Source organism: Liolophura sinensis, chromosome 3 (assembly GCF_032854445.1).
Source record: "Liolophura sinensis isolate JHLJ2023 chromosome 3, CUHK_Ljap_v2, whole genome shotgun sequence".
Lineage (NCBI taxonomy): Eukaryota > Metazoa > Mollusca > Polyplacophora > Chitonida > Chitonidae > Liolophura > Liolophura sinensis.
Genome location: NC_088297.1, coordinates 5,280,212 through 5,304,372, shown reverse-complemented (window position 1 = coordinate 5,304,372; position 24,161 = coordinate 5,280,212). Strand labels below are relative to the sequence as shown.

The 24,161-nt window shown below is 39.5% G+C and overlaps 2 protein-coding genes across 3 annotated transcripts; both read right to left on the bottom strand.

Annotated features, from left to right (window-relative positions):
- Positions 1-15,649, bottom strand: LOC135463841 (tRNA (guanine(10)-N2)-methyltransferase homolog). Of its 2 annotated transcripts, XM_064741289.1 has the most exons (9): positions 15,582-15,649; positions 14,312-14,372; positions 10,878-10,973; positions 9,521-9,601; positions 8,658-8,825; positions 5,549-5,621; positions 3,084-3,215; positions 1,959-2,079; positions 1-755 (listed from the first exon to the last, which is right to left on the bottom strand). In XM_064741289.1, exons 3-9 carry the CDS (start codon positions 10,960-10,962, stop codon positions 252-254), a joined length of 1,164 nt encoding a protein of 387 aa, XP_064597359.1. In that variant the 5' UTR covers positions 10,963-10,973; positions 14,312-14,372; positions 15,582-15,649; the 3' UTR covers positions 1-251. The 2 variants fall into 2 exon arrangements, with proteins under 2 accessions (XP_064597359.1, XP_064597358.1); XM_064741288.1 differs by lacking the exons at positions 14,312-14,372; positions 15,582-15,649 and having other exon boundaries at positions 10,878-11,069.
- Positions 15,546-24,102, bottom strand: LOC135464016 (tRNA (guanine(10)-N2)-methyltransferase homolog). The gene is made up of 6 exons (XM_064741492.1): positions 24,016-24,102; positions 23,243-23,311; positions 21,535-21,608; positions 20,030-20,111; positions 18,440-18,532; positions 15,546-15,722 (listed from the first exon to the last, which is right to left on the bottom strand). Exons 1-6 carry the CDS (start codon positions 24,091-24,093, stop codon positions 15,546-15,548), a joined length of 573 nt encoding a protein of 190 aa, XP_064597562.1. The 5' UTR covers positions 24,094-24,102.
- Between the last annotated feature and the right edge of the window lie 59 nt (positions 24,103-24,161).

Below are 24,161 nucleotides of genomic sequence, written 5' to 3'. Positions count from 1 at the left end.
ATATATGTGGTTAAGCAATACTTAATTTTCCTTATTACATCAGAAATAACAATTTTCAAGTGATTTTAAAATTTGACTTTGATCCTGGGATCAGAAGTCTTAAATATAGTTTAATTTTTTGACAGAATTAAAGTTTAAAAGACATGAAAAATGTTGCAAATAAGATGTGGTATAAAAGCTAAAATGTACCTATTTTTTTTTCATAAAAAATACAATGCCAGAAAAATCATATTCCATATTTGTATTTAAGGTCAGGATTTGTAACTGGTTACTTTCAGCTTAGACACTGTATGAGTTTCGATAACAGATTCTGTACTTTCATCATTCCGTTTTGGTAAAATAGCGGCGTCCATTTGTGTTCTCACAGTGTCCACTTCTGTGCTGTCCATCTCAACAGTTTCTTTGCCAATACTGTCCAATGTAGCAACACTCTCATTTGCATGGTGGATTTCTGACAAAGGTTCTTTTGAATCTCGAACTGTGTCCAATTCTGCACAGCTGAACGCTCCATCAGTTTCTACCCCATCTCTGTCTGGATGGACACTCTCTTTGCCACCACAGTGACTTTCTTCTACATCTCTACAATCAATGTTTCCTGCTATGTCACTGTCCAATATCCCGCTGTCTGTTTCCATGGCAACAGATTTGTGCTGGTCATGTGAGTGTTTATGAGCTGGCTTGAAGTACCGCTCTCTGAATGTGGCACCTTGGTAATGGTCTTTAGCAACGTGTGCACCATGTCGTTCTGCACATTCCTGTAACAGACAAATCAAAACTCTCAGACAAACTCGACTCAGGTTCCCGGATCTTTTTCTCCGATAAAATTCCCTATTTCCACAACCAACGGGCATGATCACTCCCCATTTACTGCCTGCACACTAACCGGTTCAGGTCTGCCAGCAACCTGCAGATGGTTGTGGGTCTCCCCCACCACAATGGTGGCTGCCGTCGCATAAGTGAAACATTCTTGAGTACGGCAAAAACATCAATCAAATAAATAAATCACTCAAACTGGTTCCAAGCTGCGTAAAAACACACTTCAGCACTTGTGAACTACCCTGAATGACCTAAAATTTCGTTCACAAAAGCAAATTTTTTAGAGGCAAATAAATGTCACAAAATACTATTTTTGGTGCTGAAACTTACAACTTTCCAGCAGAATATCATCCCATGTTTCAAGCAAACCTCAAAACAACTTTCTAAAATCAATAGATTTATTTATTTGATTTACTTCATCGGTGTTTTTCGCTGTACACAAGAATATTTCACTTATACGACGCTGATCAGTATTATGGTGGGTGGAAACTGGACAGTGCCCACGGGAAACACACGACCATCCGCAGGTTGCTGGCAGACCTTCTCACGTATGGCCGGTGAGGAAACCAGCAAAAATCAATAGAACTCTCCGGATCAGGAAAAATGGGCACATTAGTCTTGGATGAAATTTATGGCCATTTACAGACAGAAATTATACAGAAACAATATAGTGATGCAGAAAACAGAAATCTAGTTGTAACATTATTTTTCTAAGCCCTGCAAAAAAATTTTTCCACGTGTTGGTAGCATCCTTCATAATGCTTGTTTTTCCAGACCAGTGATGTCATTCTAAACAGATTTTCACAAAATAATGGCAATGAAATTCAATTTGATCTTTTTGTTTCACAGTGCTTCATTTTCCCGCCAAAACAATGTTTGACTACTGCAACTCATTAACATTAAATCAAATCATGCAACATTCACATTCTGAATAGCCCACTTAAAAATATCAAAATGGAGACCAACTTTAATCTTTAAAACACAGATTAAACCAATTGCACATACCAAAGACAAATTTTAGTTCAGTTAACACAGTATTCCTTGCGGACAACTTTAATCTTTAAAATACAGATTAAACCAATTGCACATACCAAAGACAAATTTTAGTTCAGTTAACGCAGTATTCCTTGCGGACAACTTACACAATATTCTCGCGTTTTCTCCATGGCGATGAGTCGCCGACTGACCTTGACACTGAGAGGTTGTTCACAGTTGGAGCGTAATTCCAAGCATGGATGGCGAGGTATGTTTTCTGAGGAATATCTGAAATATCAAGAATGATGTAACGTTCCATTATGTCTTAACCATGGAAACATGATATAGAATGCCCTACTTTCTAAAACTTTTGGCCTTTTGCCAACTTTCAGCGCAATTTATGCATATTTTTAACCTGATTTTGTACACAGGCGTACATTGGTTGGATTTCAAAAAACGTATAATTTTATATGCTTAAATAAACACCTACAATTCGACAAAGTTGCAGAATTACATCAACATTGCATGTATTTTGCCTTTTTGATCTGAACTAAAATTACGTCATGGCAATCAAATTGAAAGTTTGTATTATACCCTGTTATGAGAAAAGGTTGACAAACTAAATCAATATGATGTTCTACTATGTCTGAACGAGGATTGTACTCCATCCAAAATCTTGCATATAATTAAGTCAGTCATTTTGCCCTGATTGTGATAGTTCTATTGATGTCAAAAAGGTGCTCTGAGGTTTGTTTAGAACTTACAATTGTAGTATGATATTCGAAAATTGAAAAAATGTAAGTTTTCACCATCAAAAGTAATGTTTTATCACTTTTCTTGCCCTAAAAAAACTGAATGTACTTTTTTCAGGTAAATACATTACGTTTCCATATAAATGCTGAGTTATTTGATTGATGTTTTTGGCCATACTGAAGAATATTTCACTTATACGACGGCAACCAGCATTATGGTGGGAGGAAACTGGGCAGAGCCTGGGTTAAGAGCGTGGTATAACTCATGTGTGATCTGGCGATTAAATGGCCAGTATCTTAGCCACTTGGCACAAACTGCTCCAGGCTCCCCATGAAATGATGGTGTTTGGATAAGGCGGACATAATGGTGAAATCCGCCCATTAATCATACGTTTCTCTGCAGTGGTTGAGTACCACCTCTTTGTTTGTTAAGCCAAATATACAGAAACAGTTGTGTGTTACAGACAAGAGTACAAGAGAGCGCTATGTAGGCGGACTTGTGGTAGGTAGGCACTGATCCCTGTTGTACGCGGAACTTACTCTGGAGTGTAGACAGGCAACCAGTACACCAGACGGCCGTGGAGACGAAGAAACTTGGCCGCGAAATTCAACAAATCTTTGAAAATGTCGGAGAGGTCATAGTTCACACGCTGAGGAATGTGACCATCCTTGCTGAAAATTAACAAAAAAAAAATCCCTTAAGCCCTTTTCCAATGTTAACGCAGAACTTGGACCATGTATGACAACACTGTGAAACTGGCTTTGAAAATAGGACAAACTGAAGAAAACTTCCCGCATTTAACATGTAATATTCAGAGAAAACTGAGACAAAAAAAAAACCCTGTGGGATAAAGACTTGTCATGACTTGTTCAAAACCATGAAAATGTCATTTTTTAAAATACTTCTCATTTTTCAGAACTTTGACTTATCTGATGCAATTTGATACGTTGATTTATAAACGTAAACTGTCATCAGAACCTCTACTAAGCACTGATTGTTGATAAAATGTATTCCACGTCACAAATACAAATTTTCAGGAGATATAAAATTAAATGTCATCCCAATATGCCATTTAGAAAACAAAATGACAAATCACCAGTGAGAAATCGCAGTAATCACAGTACTAGAAAACAAAATGACAAATCACCAGTGAGAAATCGCAGTAATCACAGTACTAGAAAACAAAATGACAAATCACCAGTGAGAAATCGCAGTAATCACAATACTAGAAAACAACATGACAAATCACCATTGAGAAATCGCAGTAATCACAATACTAGAAAACAAAATGACAAATCACCATTGAGAAATCGCAGTAATCACAATATTAGAAAACAAAATGACAAATCACCAGTGAGAAATCGCAGTAATCACAATACTAGAAAACAAAATGACAAATCACCAGTGAGAAATCGCAGTAATCACAATACTAGAAAACAAAATGACAAATCACCAGTGAGAAATCGCAGTAATCACAATACTAGAAAACAAAATGACAAATCACCAGTGAGAAATCGCAGTAATCACAGTACTAGAAAACAAAATGACAAATCACCAGTGAGAAATCGCAGTAATCACAATACTAGAAAACAAAATGACAAATCACCAGTGAGAAATCGCAGTAATCACAATACTAGAAAACAAAATGACAAATCACCAGTGAGAAATCGCAGTAATCACAATACTAGAAAACAAAATGACAAATCACCAGTGAGAAATCGCAGTAATCACAACATTAGAAAACAAAATGACAAATCACCAGTGAGAAATCGCAGTAATCACAACATTAGAAAACAAAATGACAAATCACCAGTGAGAAATCGCAGTAATCACAATACTCTAGAAAACAACATGACAAATCACCAGTGAGAAATCGCAGTAATCACAATACTAGAAAACAAAATGACAAATCACCAGTGAGAAATCGCAGTAATCACAACATTAGAAAACAACATGACAAATCACCAGTGAGAAATCGCAGTAATCACAATACTAGAAAACAAAATGACAAATCACCAGTGAGAAATCGCAGTAATCACAACATTAGAAAACAAAATGACAAATCACCAGTGAGAAATCGCAGTAATCATAATACTAGAAAACAAAATGACAAATCACCAGTGAGAAATCGCAGTAATCACAATATTACTGCAAAGTCCACAGTGTCTAAATAACGGATATTTTAATTCCTCAACCTTTCGCATATAAAAGAGCAACTTTCTGTGCAATTTATGTACATTTTTATTTTGGAGACTACACTGTTTGGATTGGCCAGGGCTTCACAAAAAGTAGAAGTTTATAAGTCCACACAGAATAATGCCTTCAGAATATGGTTGCAAAAAGCACGAAAGGTTGATTTATTTATTTTATTTGATTGGTGTTTTACATCGTACTCAAGAATATTTCACTTATACCACGGCGACCAGCATTATGGTGAGAGGAAAACGGGCAGAGCCCAGGGGATACCCACAACCATCCAGTTGCTGTCAGGCCTCAAAAGGTTGATGACCAGTGGGAAATTTGTTTTTGGGGCCTCATGTATTATTTTTCTGCACATTTTTTTTTCATATATAAAAATCACTTGCCTTCTTCTGTCCTGTTACCAGGATGATAACAGGAAGAATCAATGAACATATATTTTCATAAATATACACTGAATACATGTACTTCTATTTCAAGATTACAAGTGTGGTAGGGTCTCCGTGGCCGAGGGGGTTAGAGAGCCAGTGCGGCTCAGTGATCCAGGAGCCTCCCACCAATGTGGCTGCTGTGAGTTCAAGTCCAGCTCATGCTGGCTTCCTCTCGAGCCGTACATGGAAGGTTTGCCCAGCAACCTGCGGATGGCGGTGGGTTCCCCCCGCTCTCTGCCCGGTTTGCTCCCACCATAATGCTGGCCGCCGTTGTATAAGTGAAATATTCTTGAGTAGAGCATAGAATACCAATGAAATAAAACATATAAATACAAGTGTGAAGTTTTTCTTTTTGTTGAACATAACAGTCTTACTTTTCTTCAGTTAGGATTACTTCTTCTTTCTCGGTGCCGATTCTTCTGGCAGATTCTCTGATGCCATACGGAGCTGTAAATGGTAACACCAGAATTCATGTAACTATTATTTTTTTTATATGGTAACATAAATTATTTTTTTTATTTGATTGGTGTTTTATGCTGTCTTCAAGAATATTTCACTATAAAATACAATGGCAGCCAACATTAAGATGGGAGGAATCTGACAGAGTTGACAGGAAGCCCACAACCATCCGCAGGTTGCTGACAGACCTGTTTATTTATTTGATTGGTGTTGTATGCTGTCCTCAAGAATATTTCGCTAATATACAATGGCAGCCAGCATTAGGATGGGAGGAATCTGACAGAGCCAACAGGAAGCCCACAACCATCCGCAGGTTGCTGAGAGACCTGTTTATTTACTTGATTGGTGTTGTATGCTGTCCTCAAGAATATTTCGCTAATATACAATGGCAGCCAGCATTAGGATGGGAGGAATCTGACAGAGCCAACAGGAAGCCCACAACCATCCGCAGGTTGCTGAGAGACCTGTTTATTTATTTGATTGGTGTTGTATGCTGTCCTCAAGAATATTTCGCTAATATACAATGGCAGCCAGCATTAGGATGGGAGGAATCTGACAGAGCCAACAGGAAGCCCACAACCATCCGCAGGTTGCTGAGAGACCTGTTTATTTATTTGATTGGTGTTGTATGCTGTCCTCAAGAATATTTCGCTAATACACAATGGCAGCCAACATTAAGATGGAAGAATCTGACAGAGCCAACAGGAAGCCCACAACCATCCGCAGGTTGCTGAAAGACCTGTTTATTTACTTGATTGGTGTTGTATGCTGTCCTCAAGAATATTTCGCTAATATACAATGGCAGCCAGCATTAGGATGGGAGGAATCTGACAGAGCCAACAGGAAGCCCACAACCATCCGCAGGTTGCTGAGAGACCTGTTTATTTATTTGATTGGTGTTGTATGCTGTCCTCAAGAATATTTCGCTAATATACAATGGCAGCCAGCATTAGGATGGGAGGAATCTGACAGAGCCAACAGGAAGCCCACAACCATCCGCAGGTTGCTGAGAGACCTGTTTATTTATTTGATTGGTGTTGTATGCTGTCCTCAAGAATATTTCGCTAATATACAATGGCAGCATTAAGATGGGAGGAATCTGACAGAGCCAACAGGAAGCCCACAACCATCCGCAGGTTGCTGACAGACCTGTTTATTTATTTGATTGGTGTTGTATGCTGTCCTCAAGAATATTTCGCTAATACACAATGGCAGCCAACATTAAGATGGGAAGAATCTGACAGAGCCAACAGGAAGCCCACAACCATCCGCAGGTTGCTGAAAGACCTGTTTATTTATTTGATTGGTGTTGTATGCTGTCCTCAAGAATATTTCGCTAATATACAATGGCAGCATTCAGATGGGAGGAATCTGACAGAGCCGACAGGAAGCCCACAACCATCCGCAGGTTGCTGAGAGACCTGTTTATTTATTTGATTGGTGTTGTATGCTGTCCTCAAGAATATTTCGCTAATATACAATGGCAGCCAGCATTAGGATGGGAGGAATCTGACAGAGCCGACAGGAAGCCCACAACCATCCGCAGGTTGCTGAAAGACCTGTTTATTTACTTGATTGGTGTTGTATGCTGTCCTCAAGAATATTTCGCTAATATACAATGGCAGCCAGCATTAGGATGGGAGGAATCTGACAGAGCCGACAGGAAGCCCACAACCATCCGCAGGTTGCTGAGAGACCTGTTTATTTATTTGATTGGTGTTGTATGCTGTCCTCAAGAATATTTCGCTAATATACAATGGCAGCCAGCATTAGGATGGGAGGAATCTGACAGAGCCAACAGGAAGCCCACAACCATCCGCAGGTTGCTGAAAGACCTGTTTATTTACTTGATTGGTGTTGTATGCTGTCCTCAAGAATATTTCGCTAATATACAATGGCAGCCAGCATTAGGATGGGAAGAATCTGACAGAGCCGACAGGAAGCCCACAACCATCCGCAGATTGCTGACAGACCTGTTTATTTATTTGATTGGTGTTGTATGCTGTCCTCAAGAATATTCCTAATATACAATGGCAGCATTCAGATGGGAGGAATCTGACAGAGCCGACAGGAAGCCCACAACCATCCGCAGATTGCTGACAGACCTGTTTATTTATTTGATTGGTGTTGTATGCTGTCCTCAAGAATATTCCTAATATACAATGGCAGCCAACATTAAAATGGGAGGAATCTGACAGAGCCAAAGGGAAACCCATGACCATCTGCAGGTTGCTGGCACAAAGATAAAGCTGTAATGAAAACAGTTAATTGCTAAATGGCTCCATATTTGGCAGTCTTCCATACACAGCTGGATTTTCTCGTTTTCTCGAGTTTGATCCTACACTCTAGAATTTTTCATTCATACAATGGCTTTTAGTTTGATAGATAAAACCTCCCACCTTTGGCAAGATACTGACCATATTTGTCGCACACAAGAGAGGGATTCAAAAATTATGTTTTTTCAACTACAGAAGAAAATGGACACGAAAATATAATATAAAATATTACAATAAAAAAAGGTCGGTCAATTTCAAAGTGAAGGGACTTGTTTTCATTAGGCTTATGCTCTGGAGGTGTACAAAAAGTGAGAAAATCTTGTAACTCTATGAAGCCGATATTTTTTTGCTCATGCCAAAATGTTAACAGACAGATGGATGAAGCCGACACTGCGTAACCCTTAATGCAATTTACAAAAAACTTCAACCACTTTTGCAAAACATTGTAAATTCATTTCCTCATGTCCATAATATCATAAGTAATTTTGCGAGAAGTTCTAAAAATTAATTTAAAAAGCTTTCACAGAGTGAAAGTAAGCCTTGAACTCTTCTCATTTACTACCCAATCCAAAAGCGCACGGTTTTGCGTTTGGAACATAAATAGAGCCACGGGTTGCTGCTTGATCATACAATCAGCGGGGCTTGGTTGAGAGTTTGCTTATGTTCCAAAAACTGACTGCATAAATTGACACTAAACTGGTGTATGAAATGGCAATGGTACGAAATGCTGAAATGCATCGAAACTCACGATCTGTCACAATAGCATCGAACAATTCATGCTGTCGCCACATGTCATGTCTGGACGCGTCCGCTAACATGGCATCCAAATAAAACTTCTCAAGGTTGTACTGTCGCAGATTAGCCCGTATGTTCTCGTCAGGGCCCCGGAATTTTTGCTTGTGTCGGCTAGATCTGCCTGAAATTCAAAGAAATCAGCTGCTAAATATTATATTTTAAAGATTTTGTGGTTTTTTAACTACACATTTAAGGCTGCTGTAAAGATATTTTTTATTTGACTGTTTTTAATATCTGACATGTGAGTAAGAATTTCTCATTTTAAGCTCGTGGCCAGTTTTACCGATGGAACAAACCACTGACCTTTGGCAAGTTGCTGTTAAACTTTTCCTCACATGTAGCTTATACAAACATCATACAGCTGGAAGGCAAGTGGTTTTCACGTAGGCCTGAACAACTGACAGCCGAGATTTTTTCAAATCCTCTGGCCAAGAATAGAATTGAACCCATGACTGAAAGACATGTAGTTTTAGCCACATGAGCAGCACTCATACCCTGTATGGCTAAAAAAAAGTTGAAATCAAGTAAAAAGAAAGGTTTCCTGCCCATTTAGAGTAACAACTTGTCCACCCTGTATAAGGCTGATGTTAATCAACTCATCTAGGATATGCCAAGGTCTGTCAGCAGCCTGCGAATGGTCGTGGGTTTCCCTCGGGTTGCTGGCTGCCGTCGTATAAGTGAAATATTCTTGAGCACAGTGTAAAACAACAATCAAATAAATAAATAGGATATGCCAAAGTTTCAGACACCACAAAAAAAAAAAACCTACATACAGCGGCTGTTATAATCACAACACAACAACCATTCTTAATATACCCTTTCCATGTATGATGAGGTAGTCAATGTCCGTGCCGAGGACGTATGCACCAAAATGAGCGCTCGGAACAAGCAAACTCCCTGAGAAATAAACAAAATAAAAATTACACACTGCTTACGACTCATGAGGATCCCAGCATGTGGATTCAAATCTTGAGAAACTTTTTACGTTCAGTGGTGAGGCCTTGACTTCATTATTATTGAAAATAAAAACTGGTAGTTTTTTTACTAACTGAAAGCAGTTTTTATAATAAGTAAGGGACCTCCATGGCTCACTTGGTTAGCGCACTAGCGCAGCGTAATGACCCAGGAGCCTCTCACCAATGCGGTCGCTATGACTTCAAGTCTAGCTCATGCTGGCTTCCTCTCCAGTCGTGTGTGGGAAGGTCTGCCATCAATCTGCGGATCGTCGTGGGTTTCCCCAGGGTTCTGCCCAGTTTCCACCCACCATAATGCTGGCCGCTGCCGTACAAGTGATATATTCTTGAGTACGGCGTAAATTACCAATCAAATAAATATAATAAGTATGGTAAACTCTATGTAATTAAAATTTTTTTTAATACAAAGGACGTATCCGACAACATGTGAACATCCTGCCAACTTTTTGAAGCGCTTAGTCCGATATGAACTAAAAACCATGGATCAGATTTATACCTGTTGAGATAAAGGTATACCTGTATGACAAACATCAAAAGAAGCCAAGAAATTCAGGACAGCTGGAAATGATGAACTGGCCAGAAAACCCACGAACGTTTTAGTCTATATCTATAGGCCTTATCTCCCCCCTCATTTCAAGATAAAATATCTGCCTTTGTGGGTTCCAGATTATGTCATGGTCTCCTGCTGATGAAGAATCTGAATGACTGTCATGAACGTTTTATCTTGCATTCTGTTGTTGCTGTTCCTAAATCACACACGGCAGAGCTTGTAAAACTTGGAGGAAAATTATATAATAGGCTGAACTGACATTTCAACAGTGTTGCACAGATTTCCCACGACTAAACGGGACTAAATGTCTTTACAGTAGCTGCTAGACTGAACATATATATCTTGCATAGTGGGGTCTGTCAGCTCAACGGTGCCCATAGTTTTGCTATGAAATACCCTCTTTTGGGTAAGCTAGTTTTCAAGAGCCCCACCTTCTCTCGCTTAAACATGTGTGACTTCGCGAGACTATAATGAAACAATGACACTACTATGCTCTTGACAACTTATTTACAGCTCAGTCTTGTCATAGCCATGCTGTAACAGTACAGGACTACATAGTTCCAATGCCAGCATTTTCTACACAGTGCTGCCTCACTAGAAGGCAATGCCAGAGACACCACACATGACACTGATCAACTGGACACCTCACCTGTGCCTACAAAAGGATCAAAGACCAGGTGGTTTTCTTTGATCTCTGCCAGGTTTGTCATGATGAGAGACAGTGTTGGGTCCATGCTTGTGTTACCTGCAAATATACTTGCACGAAGCAATCTGCACACATATTCCCAGAACAGAAAGTTCATATTTATTTATTTATTTGATTGGTGTTTTATGCCGTTCTCAAGAATATTTCACTTATACAATGGCGGCCAGCATTATGGTGAGAGGAAACCAGGCAGAGCCGGGGAGAAACCCACAACCATCCGCATGTTGCTGCCAGACCTTCCCACATACAGCCTGAGAAAGATATTACTTTGTCACGGAGTCATTAAGTGTGTGTACATATACTATGTCTTCCTCTGGCAGAGTTCATGCCACCAAAATATAACAGGAAGTCATTATTCAGTCATATGATGGTGAGGAGTCATTAAGTGTGTGTACATATACTATGTCTCCCTCTGGCAGAGTTCATGCCACCAAAATAGAACAGGAAGTCATTATTCAGTCATATGATGGTGAGGAGTCATTAAGTGTGTGTACATATACCATGTCTCCCTGTGGCAGAGTTCATGCCACCAAAATAGAACAGGAAGTCATTATTCAGTCATATGATGGTGAGGAGTCATTAAGTCTGTGTACATATACCATGTCTCCCTGTGGCAGAGTTCATGCCACCAAAATAGAACAGGAAGTCATTTTTCAGTCATATGATGGTGAGGAGACATTAAGTGTGTGTACATATATCATGTCTCCCTGTGGCAGAGTTCATGCCACCAAAATAGAACAGGAAGTCATTATTCAGTCATATGATGGTGAGGAGTCATTAAGTGTGTGTACATATACTATGTCTTCCTCTGGCTGAGTTCATGCCACCAAAATAGAACAGGAAGTTATTATTCAGTCATATGATGGTGAGGAGTCATTAAGTGTGTGTACATATACTATGTCTCCCTCTGGCAGAGTTCATGCCACCAAAATAGTACAGAAGTTATTATTCAGTCATATGATGGTGAGGAGTCATTAAGTGTGTGTACATATACCATGTCTTCCTCTGGCAGAGTTCATGCCACCAAAATAGAACAAGAAGTTATTATTCAGTCATATGATGGTGAGGAGTCATTAAGTGTGTGTGTACATATACCATGTCTCCCTCTGGCAGAGTTCATGCCACCAAAATAGAACAGGAAGTCATTTTTCAGTCATATGATGGTGAGGAGTCATTAAGTGTGTGTACATATACCATGTCTCCCTGTGGTAGAGTTCATGCCACCAAAATAGTACAGGAAGTTATTATTCAGTCATATGATGGTGAGGAGTCATTAAGTGTGTGTACATATACTATGTCTCCCTCTGGCAGAGTTCATGCCACCAAAATATAACAGGAAGTTATTATTCAGTCATATGATGGTGAGGAGTCATTAAGTGTGTGTACATATACCATGTCTTCCTGTGGCAGAGTTCATGCCACCAAAATAGAACAGGAAGTTATTATTCAGTCATATGATGGTGAGGAGTCATTAAGTGTGTGTACATATACTATGTTTCCCTCTGGCAGAGTTCATGCCACCAAAATAGAACAGGAAGTCATTATTCAGTCATATGATGGTGAGGAGTCATTAAGTGTGTGTACATATACTATGTCTTCCTGTGGCAGAGTTCATGCCACCAAAATAGAACAGGAAGTTATTATTCAGTCATATGATGGTGAGGAGTCATTAAGTGTGTGTACATATACCATGTCTCCCTCTGGCAGAGTTCATGCCACCAAAATCGAACAGGAAGTTATTATTCAGTCATATGATGGTGAGGAGTCATTAAGTGTGTGTACATATACTATGTTTCCCTCTGGCAGAGTTCATGCCACCAAAATAGAACAGGAAGTTATTATTCAGTCATATGATGGTGAGGAGTCATTAAGTGTGTGTACATATACCATGTCTTCCTGTGGCAGAGTTCATGCCACCAAAATAGAACAGAAAGTTATTATTCAGTCATATGATGGTGAGGAGTCATTAAGTGTGTGTACATATACCATGTCTTCCTGTGGCAGAGTTCATGCCACCAAAATAGAACAGGAAGTTATTATTCAGTCATATGATGGTGAGGAGTCATTAAGTGTGTGTACATATACCATGTCTCCCTCTGGCAGAGTTCATGCCACCAAAATAGAACAGGAAGTTATTATTCAGTCATATGATGGTGAGGAGACATTAAGTGTGTGTACATATACCATGTCTTCCTGTGGCAGAGTTCATGCCACCAAAATAGAACAGGAAGTCATTTTTCAGTCATATGATGGTGAGGAGTCATTAAGTCTGTGTACATATACTATGTCTCCCTCTGGCAGAGTTCATGCCACCAAAATAGAACAGGAAGTTATTATTCAGTCATATGATGGTGAGGAGTCATTAAGTCTGTGTACATATACCATGTCTCCCTGTGGCAGAGTTCATGCCACCAAAATAGAACAGGAAGTCATTATTCAGTCATATGATGGTGAGGAGTCATTAAGTGTGTGTACATATACTATGTCTTCCTCTGGCAGAGTTCATGCCACCAAAATAGAACAGAAAGTTATTATTCAGTCATATGATGGTGAGGAGTCATTAAGTGTGTGTACATATACCATGTCTTCCTGTGGCAGAGTTCATGCCACCAAAATAGAACAGGAAGTTATTATTCAGTCATATGATGGTGAGGAGTCATTAAGTGTGTGTACATATACCATGTCTCCCTGTGGCAGAGTTCATGCCACCAAAATAGAACAGGAAGTCATTATTCAGTCATGCAATGGTGAGGAGTCATTAAATCTGTGTACATATACTATGCTAATTTCTCAGCCTTTTCGCATATGACAGAGTAACTTTCAGTGCACTTTATGTACATTTGAAATTTTGGAGACAAAACTACATTGGTGGATTGGCCAATCTCTGGGCTTCACAAAAAGTGTAATTTTGCCAGTCTGCACAGAATAATGCCTTTAGAATATGCTTAAATAAACAGCTTGCAAACATGTGAAAAGGTTGAAGAATAATAGTACGCCTTCATGTGGTAGAGTCCATGCTGCCAAAGTGCTGCTGCCACTGAAATATTATGCCAAAGACACCAGACATGACACCCCATCCAGCTGCACTATACTGACAAAGGGTCAACCAGCGCTGTTTCCTCGCTTTAATCTCTTAGTGTTCAGTACCAAGCAAGGCAGCAAAAAAGAACCAGCCTTAAAGTCTTTCTCCTGACATCGGGGCGGACACTATAACCAAAAGGCCACCAAAGAGGTAAATTCTGTAAGTGTTGAAAGTCAGAAAATCGTACTAGCGATCATTTTGAGCTGGACACTGATCACTGAGTCAGCATGCCATAAAGATTAATGTCACATTATAATAATGTTACATATAATATTTATTGTAAAACTGCACTTACCTATAAAATGTCGGGCTTTGAGATCAAACTGTTTTATTAGCTCTCTTTTCCCGTCTGTTATCTGAAAACAGTAGGCAATTTAATTAGAACAACTCAATGTAAGCAGTTACACTCGATTGTCATTTAAGGCAATATTCAAGAATTTTCCCTTGTGTAAAGGTTAAAAAAAAAAGATGATTTTTTTAATTGGTGTTTAAACCAAAGAAATGATGTAAAAGGAAATGTACTAAATAGTGCACAATAATGATCACATAGAGTTAATTTTATTTTTTTATTTATTTTTATTTATTTATTTTTTTTTAATTTTATTTTTAGGTTTAGTACATAAAAGCCCCTTAGACACGGTATTACAGTAACTTGCTTATTAGTTTCATTAATGTTGAATGTGGTACCGAAGAGGTATTACTGATACGAGGGTGGTAAGGTTTAAGAGTTAAGGAATCTGAAATGTCCAGAATAAACCACAGGTCTTCAGCAGATACCTGACAGACTTCTCTACTTAACACCACAAACAAAACCAGTCTCAGGGCTTAATTCAAGCTTGCAAACTTGTAGGTCAAGCCTCAATCAATTATTTTACTTATTCACTTGATTGGTGTTTAACGCCGTACTGGACAATATTTCACTTATACTGCGACGGCCAGCTTTGTGGTGGGTTGCTGGCAGATCTTTCCACGTACAGCCGGTGAAGTGTCAATCAGTCCATGAAAATAATGTAGGGTGTAATATTCATTTAATAATTACTGAAGTCAGTTATGTACTAAAGCCATTACTTATCAAATGTCTTATGACTTAAGTACAAAATTCAAACAAAGCTTCAAGTCCAGCTAATGCTGGCTTCCTCTCCGGCCGTAAGTGGGAAGATCTGGCAGCAACCTGTGGATGGTCGTGGGTTTCCCCCGGGCTCTGCCCGGTTTCCTCACACCATAATGCTGGCTGCCGTCGTAAAAGTGAAATATTCTTGAGTACGGCGTAAAACACCGATCAAATAAATAAATAAATCAAACAAAGCTACAATTAAAATGTTTTGTTCTAGAATGTTTAAAATTGAGACACTGATTCTATATTGCAGAACAATGTGCTAACCACAATTTTGGTTTTTTCCTGTTCTGAGATTAGCTATTTCAGGACTTGCGATTTATGACTAAGTTGTTTGATAAATATGAGCCCTGGTACATAAATTACTTCTGAAATTGTCATTTTGTCATGTAAATGTAGTGAAATCCCTAATGAGTTATGGGAGACATTGGTCAGACTTCCTGAATCGTACCCATCTTCCAAAATACAAAGCCACAGGTCCTTTGGTTGATTTCTGAGCCTCGTATTCGTAAAATTCCAGCAGGTGAAAACTCTGGTCAGGTGACTTGAGGTTGACCTTGCCCTGAAAATTCAGCGTCTCTTCTGGCAGGGCCTGCATCAGGAAAATCATCAGTGTCAAATCATCAGTGTCAAATAATCAGTGTTAAATCATCAGTGTCAAATCATCAGTGTCAAATAATCAGTATTAAATCATCAGTGTCAAATCATCAGTGTTAAATCTTCAGTGTCAAATTATCAGTGTCAAATCCTCAGTGTCAAATAATCAGTGTCAAATTATCAGTGTACCATCAGGTAAAATCCTCAGTGTCAAATCCTCAGTGTCAAATAATCAGTGTTAAATCTTCAGTGTCAAATTATCAGTGTACCATCAGGAAAAATCCTCAGTGCCAAATCTTCACTGTACCATCAGGAAAAATCATCAGCGTCAAATCATCAGCGTCAAATCATCAGTGTTAAATCTTCAGTGTCAAATCTTCAGTGTCAAATTATCAGTGTACCATCAGGAAAAATCCTCAGCGCCAAATCTTCACTGTACCATCAGGAAAATTATCAGCGTCAAATCATCACTGCGCCTCTAAACAAATTATATACTCAAACCTGATAGCCATCCAAAATATTATACAATCTCAAGAAAAAAATTTTTGATAAAATGATTAATCTTTGGTGATAATTTCTAGGTGATTAAAAGTTCACTGTTCTCTCCACTCATTGATGGACACTTAAATATCAAGACAGGTGCACACTTCCTGCAACTGCTGCACACTTTCCTCTACTGATGCATACTTCCAGCCCCTGATGCCATTTACAACCACGGATGCACACTTCCTGTCACTGATGCCCACTTCCAGCCACTTATACACACCTTTCATGAGTACTGCACACTACCAGCCACTGATGCATTTACAAAATGACTCGCACACTTTCAACTGCTGCAGCACACATTTGGGTGGATACACACTTTTGGTTGCTGTTGCTGCACACTTTTACTAGCCTTTAAACAATTCCAGAGAATGATTTATTTATGCATTCTAGAACTCTTCACTCACATGACAGCAGCCAGCATTATGACCCATCATAAAGTGAATGACCCATCATAAAATGATTGCCCCCCCATTAGTAAATGGCCCATCATTAAGTATTTATTTATTTATTTATTTGATTGGTGGTTTACGCCGTACTCAAGAATATTTCACTTATACGACGGCGGCCAGCATTATGGTGGGTGGAAACTGGGCTGGGCACAGCTCAGGGGAAACCCACAACCATCCACAGGTTGCTGGCAGACCTTCCCACGTATGGCCGGAGAAGAAGCCAGCATGAGCTGGACTTGAACTCACAGCGACTGCATTGGTGAGAGACTCCTGGGTCATTACACTGCACTAACGTGCTAACCAACTGAGCCACAGAGGCCCCTCCATCATTAAGTTAGTGGCCCCCATTAAGTGAGTGGCCCCCCCATTAGGTGAATGGCCCATCATTAAGTGAATGACCCACCATTAAGTGAATGATCCACCATTAAATGAATGGCCCATCATTAAGTGAATGACCCACCATTAAGTGAATGACTCATCATAAAATGAATGACCCACCATTAAGTGAATGACCCATCATAAAGTGAATGACCCACCATTAAGTGAATGGCCCATCATTAAGTGAATGACCCACCATTAAGTGAATGACCCATCATAAAGTGAATGACCCATCATAAAGTGAATGACCCACCATTAAGTGAATGACCCATCATAAAGTGAATGATCCACCATTAAGTGAATGGCCCATCATTAAATGAATGACCCATCATCAAGGGAATGCCCCACAATTAAGAGAATGCCCCACAATTAAGTGAATGGCATTATTAAGTGAATGGCATCATTAAGTGAATGATCCACCATTAAGTGAATGGCCCATCATTAAGTGAATGACCCTCCATTAAGTAAATGACCCACCATTAAGTGAATGACCCATCATAAAGTAAATGGCCCACCATTAAGTGAATGACCCATCATCAAGAGAATGACCCACCATTAAGAGAATGGCCCACCATTAAGTGAATGGCCCATCATTAAATGAATGGCACATCATTAAATAAATGGCCCATCATTAAGTAAATGGCCCATCATTAAAAGAATGGCCCATCATTAAGTGAATGGCCCATCATTACGTGAATAGTCCATCAATCAGTGAATGATCCATCATTCAGTAAATGGCCCATCATTAAGTAAATGACCCATCATTAAAGGAATGGCCCATCATTAAGTGAATGACCCATCATCATCAAGAGAATGGCCCACTATTAAGTGGATGGCCCATCCCTGTGAATGACCTATCATCCAGAGAATGGTCAACCATTAAGAGAATGATCCATCATTAAGTGAATGATCCATCATTAAGTGAATGAGCCAAACATCTAATAATGAATGGCCCCTGTTCAAAATAGATGTCAAAAGTTTGACTCATCGGCCACTGATAAATTTATTCATTCAACTGGAGTTTTACGCTGTTCTCAAGAATATTTCACTTACACAACATGGGCACCATTATGATACGGGAAACCAGAGGAATCCCACAGCCATCTGCAGGCTGCTGGAAGACCTTCCTACATATGACCGAAGAGCAAGCCAGTATGAGCTGGACTTGAACTCTGCACTGGTGAGAGACTCTTGGGTGATTGTGCTGCGCTTAGTACACTAGCCCCCTGGCCGTGGAGGCCCCCACCATTGTTAAAAGAGAAGATGTCCAAACCAGACCAACTCACAGAGCAGTCTGCCAACTGAGCTGATTGTCCAAAATGTCTACCTCACAACTCACATTAATCCTCTCTAGTTTTTCTGCTGGAGACAAAGATCTGTTAAATGCCTCCACGCGAATCCGATATGTCAAATCTTCTGACAAGTGAGGCTTCTGAAAAAAGCAAAACACAGGAGGGGTGTTTCAAGACCTGTTATTGGAATAGTAAGAGCTGGAAAACCACAAGGGTTTCGGGCAAACGGTATTATCCAAGTGTTCATATTTGCCTATCAATTTAGCATTTCAAAGGCGAAAAAACACTAACATTATATATATATGTCAAATGAAAGCCCCTTAAAAATAGGTGAATTTATTTTTGTAGAATATTTTCAACCCAGAAAAATGCATTTGGAACTTTGGATTATATGGATACTTTATCTGTCCAGCCTGGGACCAGTGACATCACCATATTGGGACCAGTGACATCACCATATTGGGACCAGTGACATCAGCATATTGGGACCAGTGACGTCACCATACTGGGACCAGTGACATCACCATATTGGGACCAGTGACACCAGCATATTGGGACCAGTGACGTCACCATACTGGGACCAGTGGCATCACCATACTGGGACCAGTGACATCAGCATATTGGGACCAGTGACGTCACCATACTGGGACCAGTGGCATCACCATACTGGGACCAGTGACATCACCATATTGGGACCAGTGACATCACCATACTGCGACCAGTGACATCACCATATTGGGACCAGTGACATCACCATATTGGGACCAGTGGCATCACCATACTGGGACCAGTGACATCACCATATTGGGACCAGTGACATCACCATATTGGGACCAGTGGCATCACCATACTGGGACCAGTGACATCACCATACTGGGACCAGTAACATCACCATATTGGGACCAGTGATGTCATATCAGATTTTTGATACTCAGCACCCATACAACGTTTAGTTTCATTGTTTTATAATTGCATGGACATGCCGATCTATGAATGCACTTGCCCAATGAACCTTGACACAAACTATTTCAAGAAAAAAAGTTTGGATGTGACGTCACTTATACCCTCTGGGTCACTAAAGACCACCATAGATTCTGATGTTTTAAAACCATTCTACTTGATTGGAAAAATTCTGAAAAAAAAACAGATTGCACTATTGTCATGGACAGTGTTTAATGGTCTTTCGCCTGATATACACTTCATTCCAGTGTTTTTTTTGCCTTTAATGTTTTTTGTAAGTTTCTGGCCCCGAACTTGCAAAAAAAATTGTTGGGGAAGTATAGTAATGAAACAAGCGCTGGACAATTTTCCATTTTCTAAAGTCTGACAATGTCTGAGAGAAAAGTCAGGAATCAGCCTTTCTGTAGCTAGAGGACTTTCAGATATCTTAATATCACGAATTTCATTTATTTATGGCTCCCAGGCTTATTAACTATTGTTACAAACCAGCCAAAACTGACCCGTAAAGAAACAGTAGCTGAAAACCATTTGTGCTTGGAAGCTGTGAACTTGCAGGCGGTTCTAGTTTGATTGGTGGGAAACCTACAAACCATCCGCAGGTTGCTGACAGACCTTCCTAGGTACACCTGGAGATCAAGTTAATCTTGTGAAGCAATGTACTATGTGTGATAATTTACCACAAAGTCTTTTGGAAGCATCTGAAGTTCTCTATGAAGGTCATCAAAACAGCCTGCTGTAGCCCAAAGTTCAAATAATGACCTGTAAGACAAAGGCCGTAGCCAATCATATCATTTTTTTTCATTTATGTCAGTGGTATTTTAGGCCATATTCAAAAATGTTTACTTATACAACTGTGGCCAGCATTAAGGGTGAGAGCAAACCGAGCAGAGCCTAGGGGAAACCCACGACCATCTGCAGGTTGCTAACAGGCCTTCCCACGCACATGACGTGTGGCCAGAGGGGAAGCCAGCATGAGCATGAGAACTTGAACTCACAGCACCCTCATTGGTGAGAGGCTCCTGGGTCTTTTTGCCGCGCTGGTGTGCTATCCACTGCAGTACAGACCAATCACAAAACGCCACGCAAATTCATTTAGGAATAGACAGCTTTAACATGGTAATTAGTTAAGGACTAATTTTTTTCTCAGTTCATTAGGGTATAAACAAAAAAAATCATTGTATGAATCCGCAAAGAAAGTATTAATTATTAATGTTCATGGTTTTAGGCATGCAATGACCTGGTCTTTGTTTAGAAAAAGTGGTCTGTTTAAATATAAATATTATTTACGTTCATTGAGGCATGAAAGCAAAATATTGACCAATCAGGTTGCTCGTTATTGTTTTAATGCTAAGGAAAATCAATTATATTACTATATAGATTGAAATCTTTACATTATTCTCTAGAAGTCAGATCTTTCTGTCAGTACATGTAGAACAAATCTTTTACAACAACCACTGATTGGTTGACTGAATGATTGTTGTTTCGACGTCATACTCAAGGATCTTTGATTTCACTTAAATACGATGACGATCAGTTTCATGGGTGGTATAACTAAAGTGCCTGTGGTAAACCACTGACCTTAGGCAAGTTACTGAGCCCCATAAAAAAGGCTCTATGGAATGGGCTCTATGAAATAGGCTCTATGGAATGGGCTCTATGAAATAGGCTCTATGAAATGGGCTCTATGGAATGGGCTCTATGAAATAAGCTCTATGGAATGGGCTCTATGAAATAGGCTCTATGAAACACTCCACACCATTAACTGTTGGAGATTTCAGAATGTCTTCCATTGGTTAGAGGCTACTTGCCTAAGTTCTGCCTCTTTTTAATGCTTGACCAGTGAGGGCAAAGTTGCAGTACCACATAAAAAGCACAATATATATAACATTGTACTTACTTATTCATTTATTTATTTGATTGTTGTTTTACGGTGTACTCAAGAATATTTCACTTATGCGACAGCAGCCAGAATTACGGTGGGAGCAAACTAGGCAGAACCCGGGGGAAACCCAGGACCATCCGCAGGTTGCTGCCAGACCTTTCCACGTACAGCCTGGAGAGGAAGCCAGCATGAGCTGGACTCACAGCGACCACATTGTTGAGAGGCTCCTCAGTCATTACGCTGCGCTAGTGCACTAACCAACTGAGCCACGGAGACCCACGCATAACATTTTATACCTACTTTGCTAAAACACTTCTTCCCATAATCCTTCTTCCATCTTTTTCTGACGGTAAATCCACAACAAGAAAAGGGTTCTACAATATAGTAATATTTACATTCTCATGATGTCAAACTAAATGGCCAAAATTTTTCCCAGGCTCAATTAACCTCCCAGAGATAGGATGAAAATATGACATTTTTTGACTTAAAACCGTAATGAAAACTTTCATCAACCCTTAACAGAACGTAAATGTATTACTTTAGCAATTTCTCATCAAAGCATGACAAATACTGTCATAACCTTAAAGGGACACAAAATCGACTCTGATTGGCTGGTGTGAGAGATAGGCAAGTTCAGGCTACGCAATGCTACAGATCAATTTTAGGTATGGTACAATTATTCCAGCATGACCAAGGCTGCAAGATTTAACCCAGGAAACCCTATCTCCACTGTGAACCAATCAGTGTCGATTCTGTATGCCTCTAAAAGAAAAGAAAATAAACCAGGTAAATGAACCTTTGTTATTATGGAAGGAAAAAAGGATTGTGGAGGAAACATGCCTGAACAAGCACATCCATTTATTTATAACATGCTTGGAAACAAGACAATGCTGTGACAGTGTTCATAATCATCGCCCTACAGAGCTACACATATATATTTGGTGTACCGGTAATGCCGTCTTTTCTTTTAACCATTATGTTCACGGAGATACTTTCCTTCATCAACTATACATTATAATACAAATGTTTTTATGTTTTTACCACACTTTAATTGATTCTAAATGCAGGCATTCAGAGAAGACCGAAATTTTACCACCAAAAACTCAAAATTGAGTTATTCTTGGCTTGAATTTAGCATTTTCACTTCCTTCACCACAGCCAGGAAAAAAATCCAATTTGAGTTTAATTCTGTTTCACAAGTACATACACGTACCAGTGCTAAATTTAAGACAGAAATATGTTGTTTCACCAAAAGCCTCATAAATGGAATTTTAATTTAAACAGTCAATCAACGTGATAAAACCATAATCCTTACTGTGCAAACGCCACTCTCTACATTCTCTATTATACATCACTGTCACCACTGGTAAATTTTATATGTCAGACAACACAAACGCTCTGTTTCAACATAATACTCTACACAAATTCAACACATTTCAACACAAATTCATTCTCTTTATCTAAAGCATGCACAATATGATTCTAACTAACATCTGAAACAAATTTATTGACAAATGCAGATTATAACTCCACGCAAAGGTCAAGGTTGTCTAGTGGTAGCAGTGATGTACAGCGACAATAGAGGAGCGGCACATGCGCTGTAAGCAGTAGTACCAACCAGTAGTATAACTTTTCACCATATTTGCTCTGATCAACTCTAAATGAAATGCAAATGTGTTTTATGCTTTTTTGCCATACAAATGCTCATGCAGTTATTTATTTATTTCATTGGTGTTTTACGCCGTACCCAAGAATATTTCACTTATACGACGGCAGCCAGCATTATGGTAGAAGGAAACCGGGAAGATCCCGGGAGATACCCACGACCATCCACAGGTTGCTGACAGACCTTCCCACATATGGCCGGAGAGGAAGCCAGCATGAGCTGGACTTAAACTCACAGTGAAACCATTAGTGAGAGGCTTTAGGCTGGGCTAGTAGGCTCCAAATGCTCATAGATGTACCTGCCTCAAGTCCCATATGTCCAAATGAAACATACATGCTTTACCTTTTTATCATACTTGGCCTCATCAACTCTGATTGGAATTCTTAACAGGTGAGCAATGGCTTTAAGTTCCTACCAAAACAAAATAAACCAGATGTCATTCCTCGAGAGGGTATATACAGTACTTATTAACTGTGGCAAGGTGACAGACCTTTCCTCCAGTCAATAAGTTCACAAAATGAAATGCGTTTTAATTAAGACCTCTATAAACATATAAAATCTCCAACATTTCAGCAAACTGAAATTACCTATAAAAACAATATGATAAAAAATGAATGGAGCCCTGTTGGACATAAGCCCGAAAACAAAACCACCAAGAACAAAAAAGCCCTGCAGTCAATGTCCCAATCACAAAACATATCCAGAGAATTAAAATTACAACTCTGTATGTAAGTGGCCTGACTCATATATATTGAAGAATGATCCAGTCTTCTCAATAAGTATCAATTCTGTTGAAAACAGAGATATTGGTCAGCGATCAAAGCTTTCCGCCTACAATCCACAACAAATACTGTAGCTATATTTATAGTTTTACTATGTCAAGTGCTGGAGTCACATCAATTCATGAAAGAGCCTACTTTTCAAAATGAACATCTTAGAACGGGGTTAGGGACCAAGCATCAACATATAAACATGATGCGACACTGACAGACAGCGACACCCGATTTCTGCGCATCTACTCGGATCGTAGCTTCTTTCAGTTCTAGCACCTGTAAAAGTTTCTTCCTGCCCTAGAGGGCAAATAATGTGCATTTTGAACAGGAAAAGAATCTTACCGCTAGTTTAAAATCGATGTGTTCGTGGGCAAATTGCAAAAGATACGTTTTCGAAGCATGCCGCATGGGGGCCGCCATCTTGAAAATAACCTCGCTTATTCCAAAAAGCATAAACTTACGTGAGGGTGCCTCAAAACGTTGAATGA

Excerpts from the sequence above, each read along its gene's own strand:
- LOC135463841 (XM_064741288.1), bottom strand. The coding sequence starts at position 11,031 with ATGAACTTTCTGTTCTGGGAATATGTGTGCAGATTGCTTCGTGCAAGT. Across the intron at positions 8,826-9,520 it reads CCTCATCATACATGGAAAGG|GCAGATCTAGCCGACACAAG; the intron begins GTATATTAAGAA and ends TTTGAATTTCAG. Across the intron at positions 756-1,958 it reads AGAAAACGCGAGAATATTGT|GAATGTGCAGAACGACATGG; the intron begins GTAAGTTGTCCG and ends TGTCTGTTACAG.
- LOC135464016 (XM_064741492.1), bottom strand. The coding sequence starts at position 24,093 with ATGGCGGCCCCCATGCGGCATGCTTCGAAAACGTATCTTTTGCAATTT. Across the intron at positions 23,312-24,015 it reads ACATCGATTTTAAACTAGCG|GAACTTAAAGCCATTGCTCA; the intron begins GTAAGATTCTTT and ends TTGTTTTGGTAG. Across the intron at positions 21,609-23,242 it reads AGGCCAAGTATGATAAAAAG|AACCCTTTTCTTGTTGTGGA; the intron begins GTAAAGCATGTA and ends ACTATATTGTAG.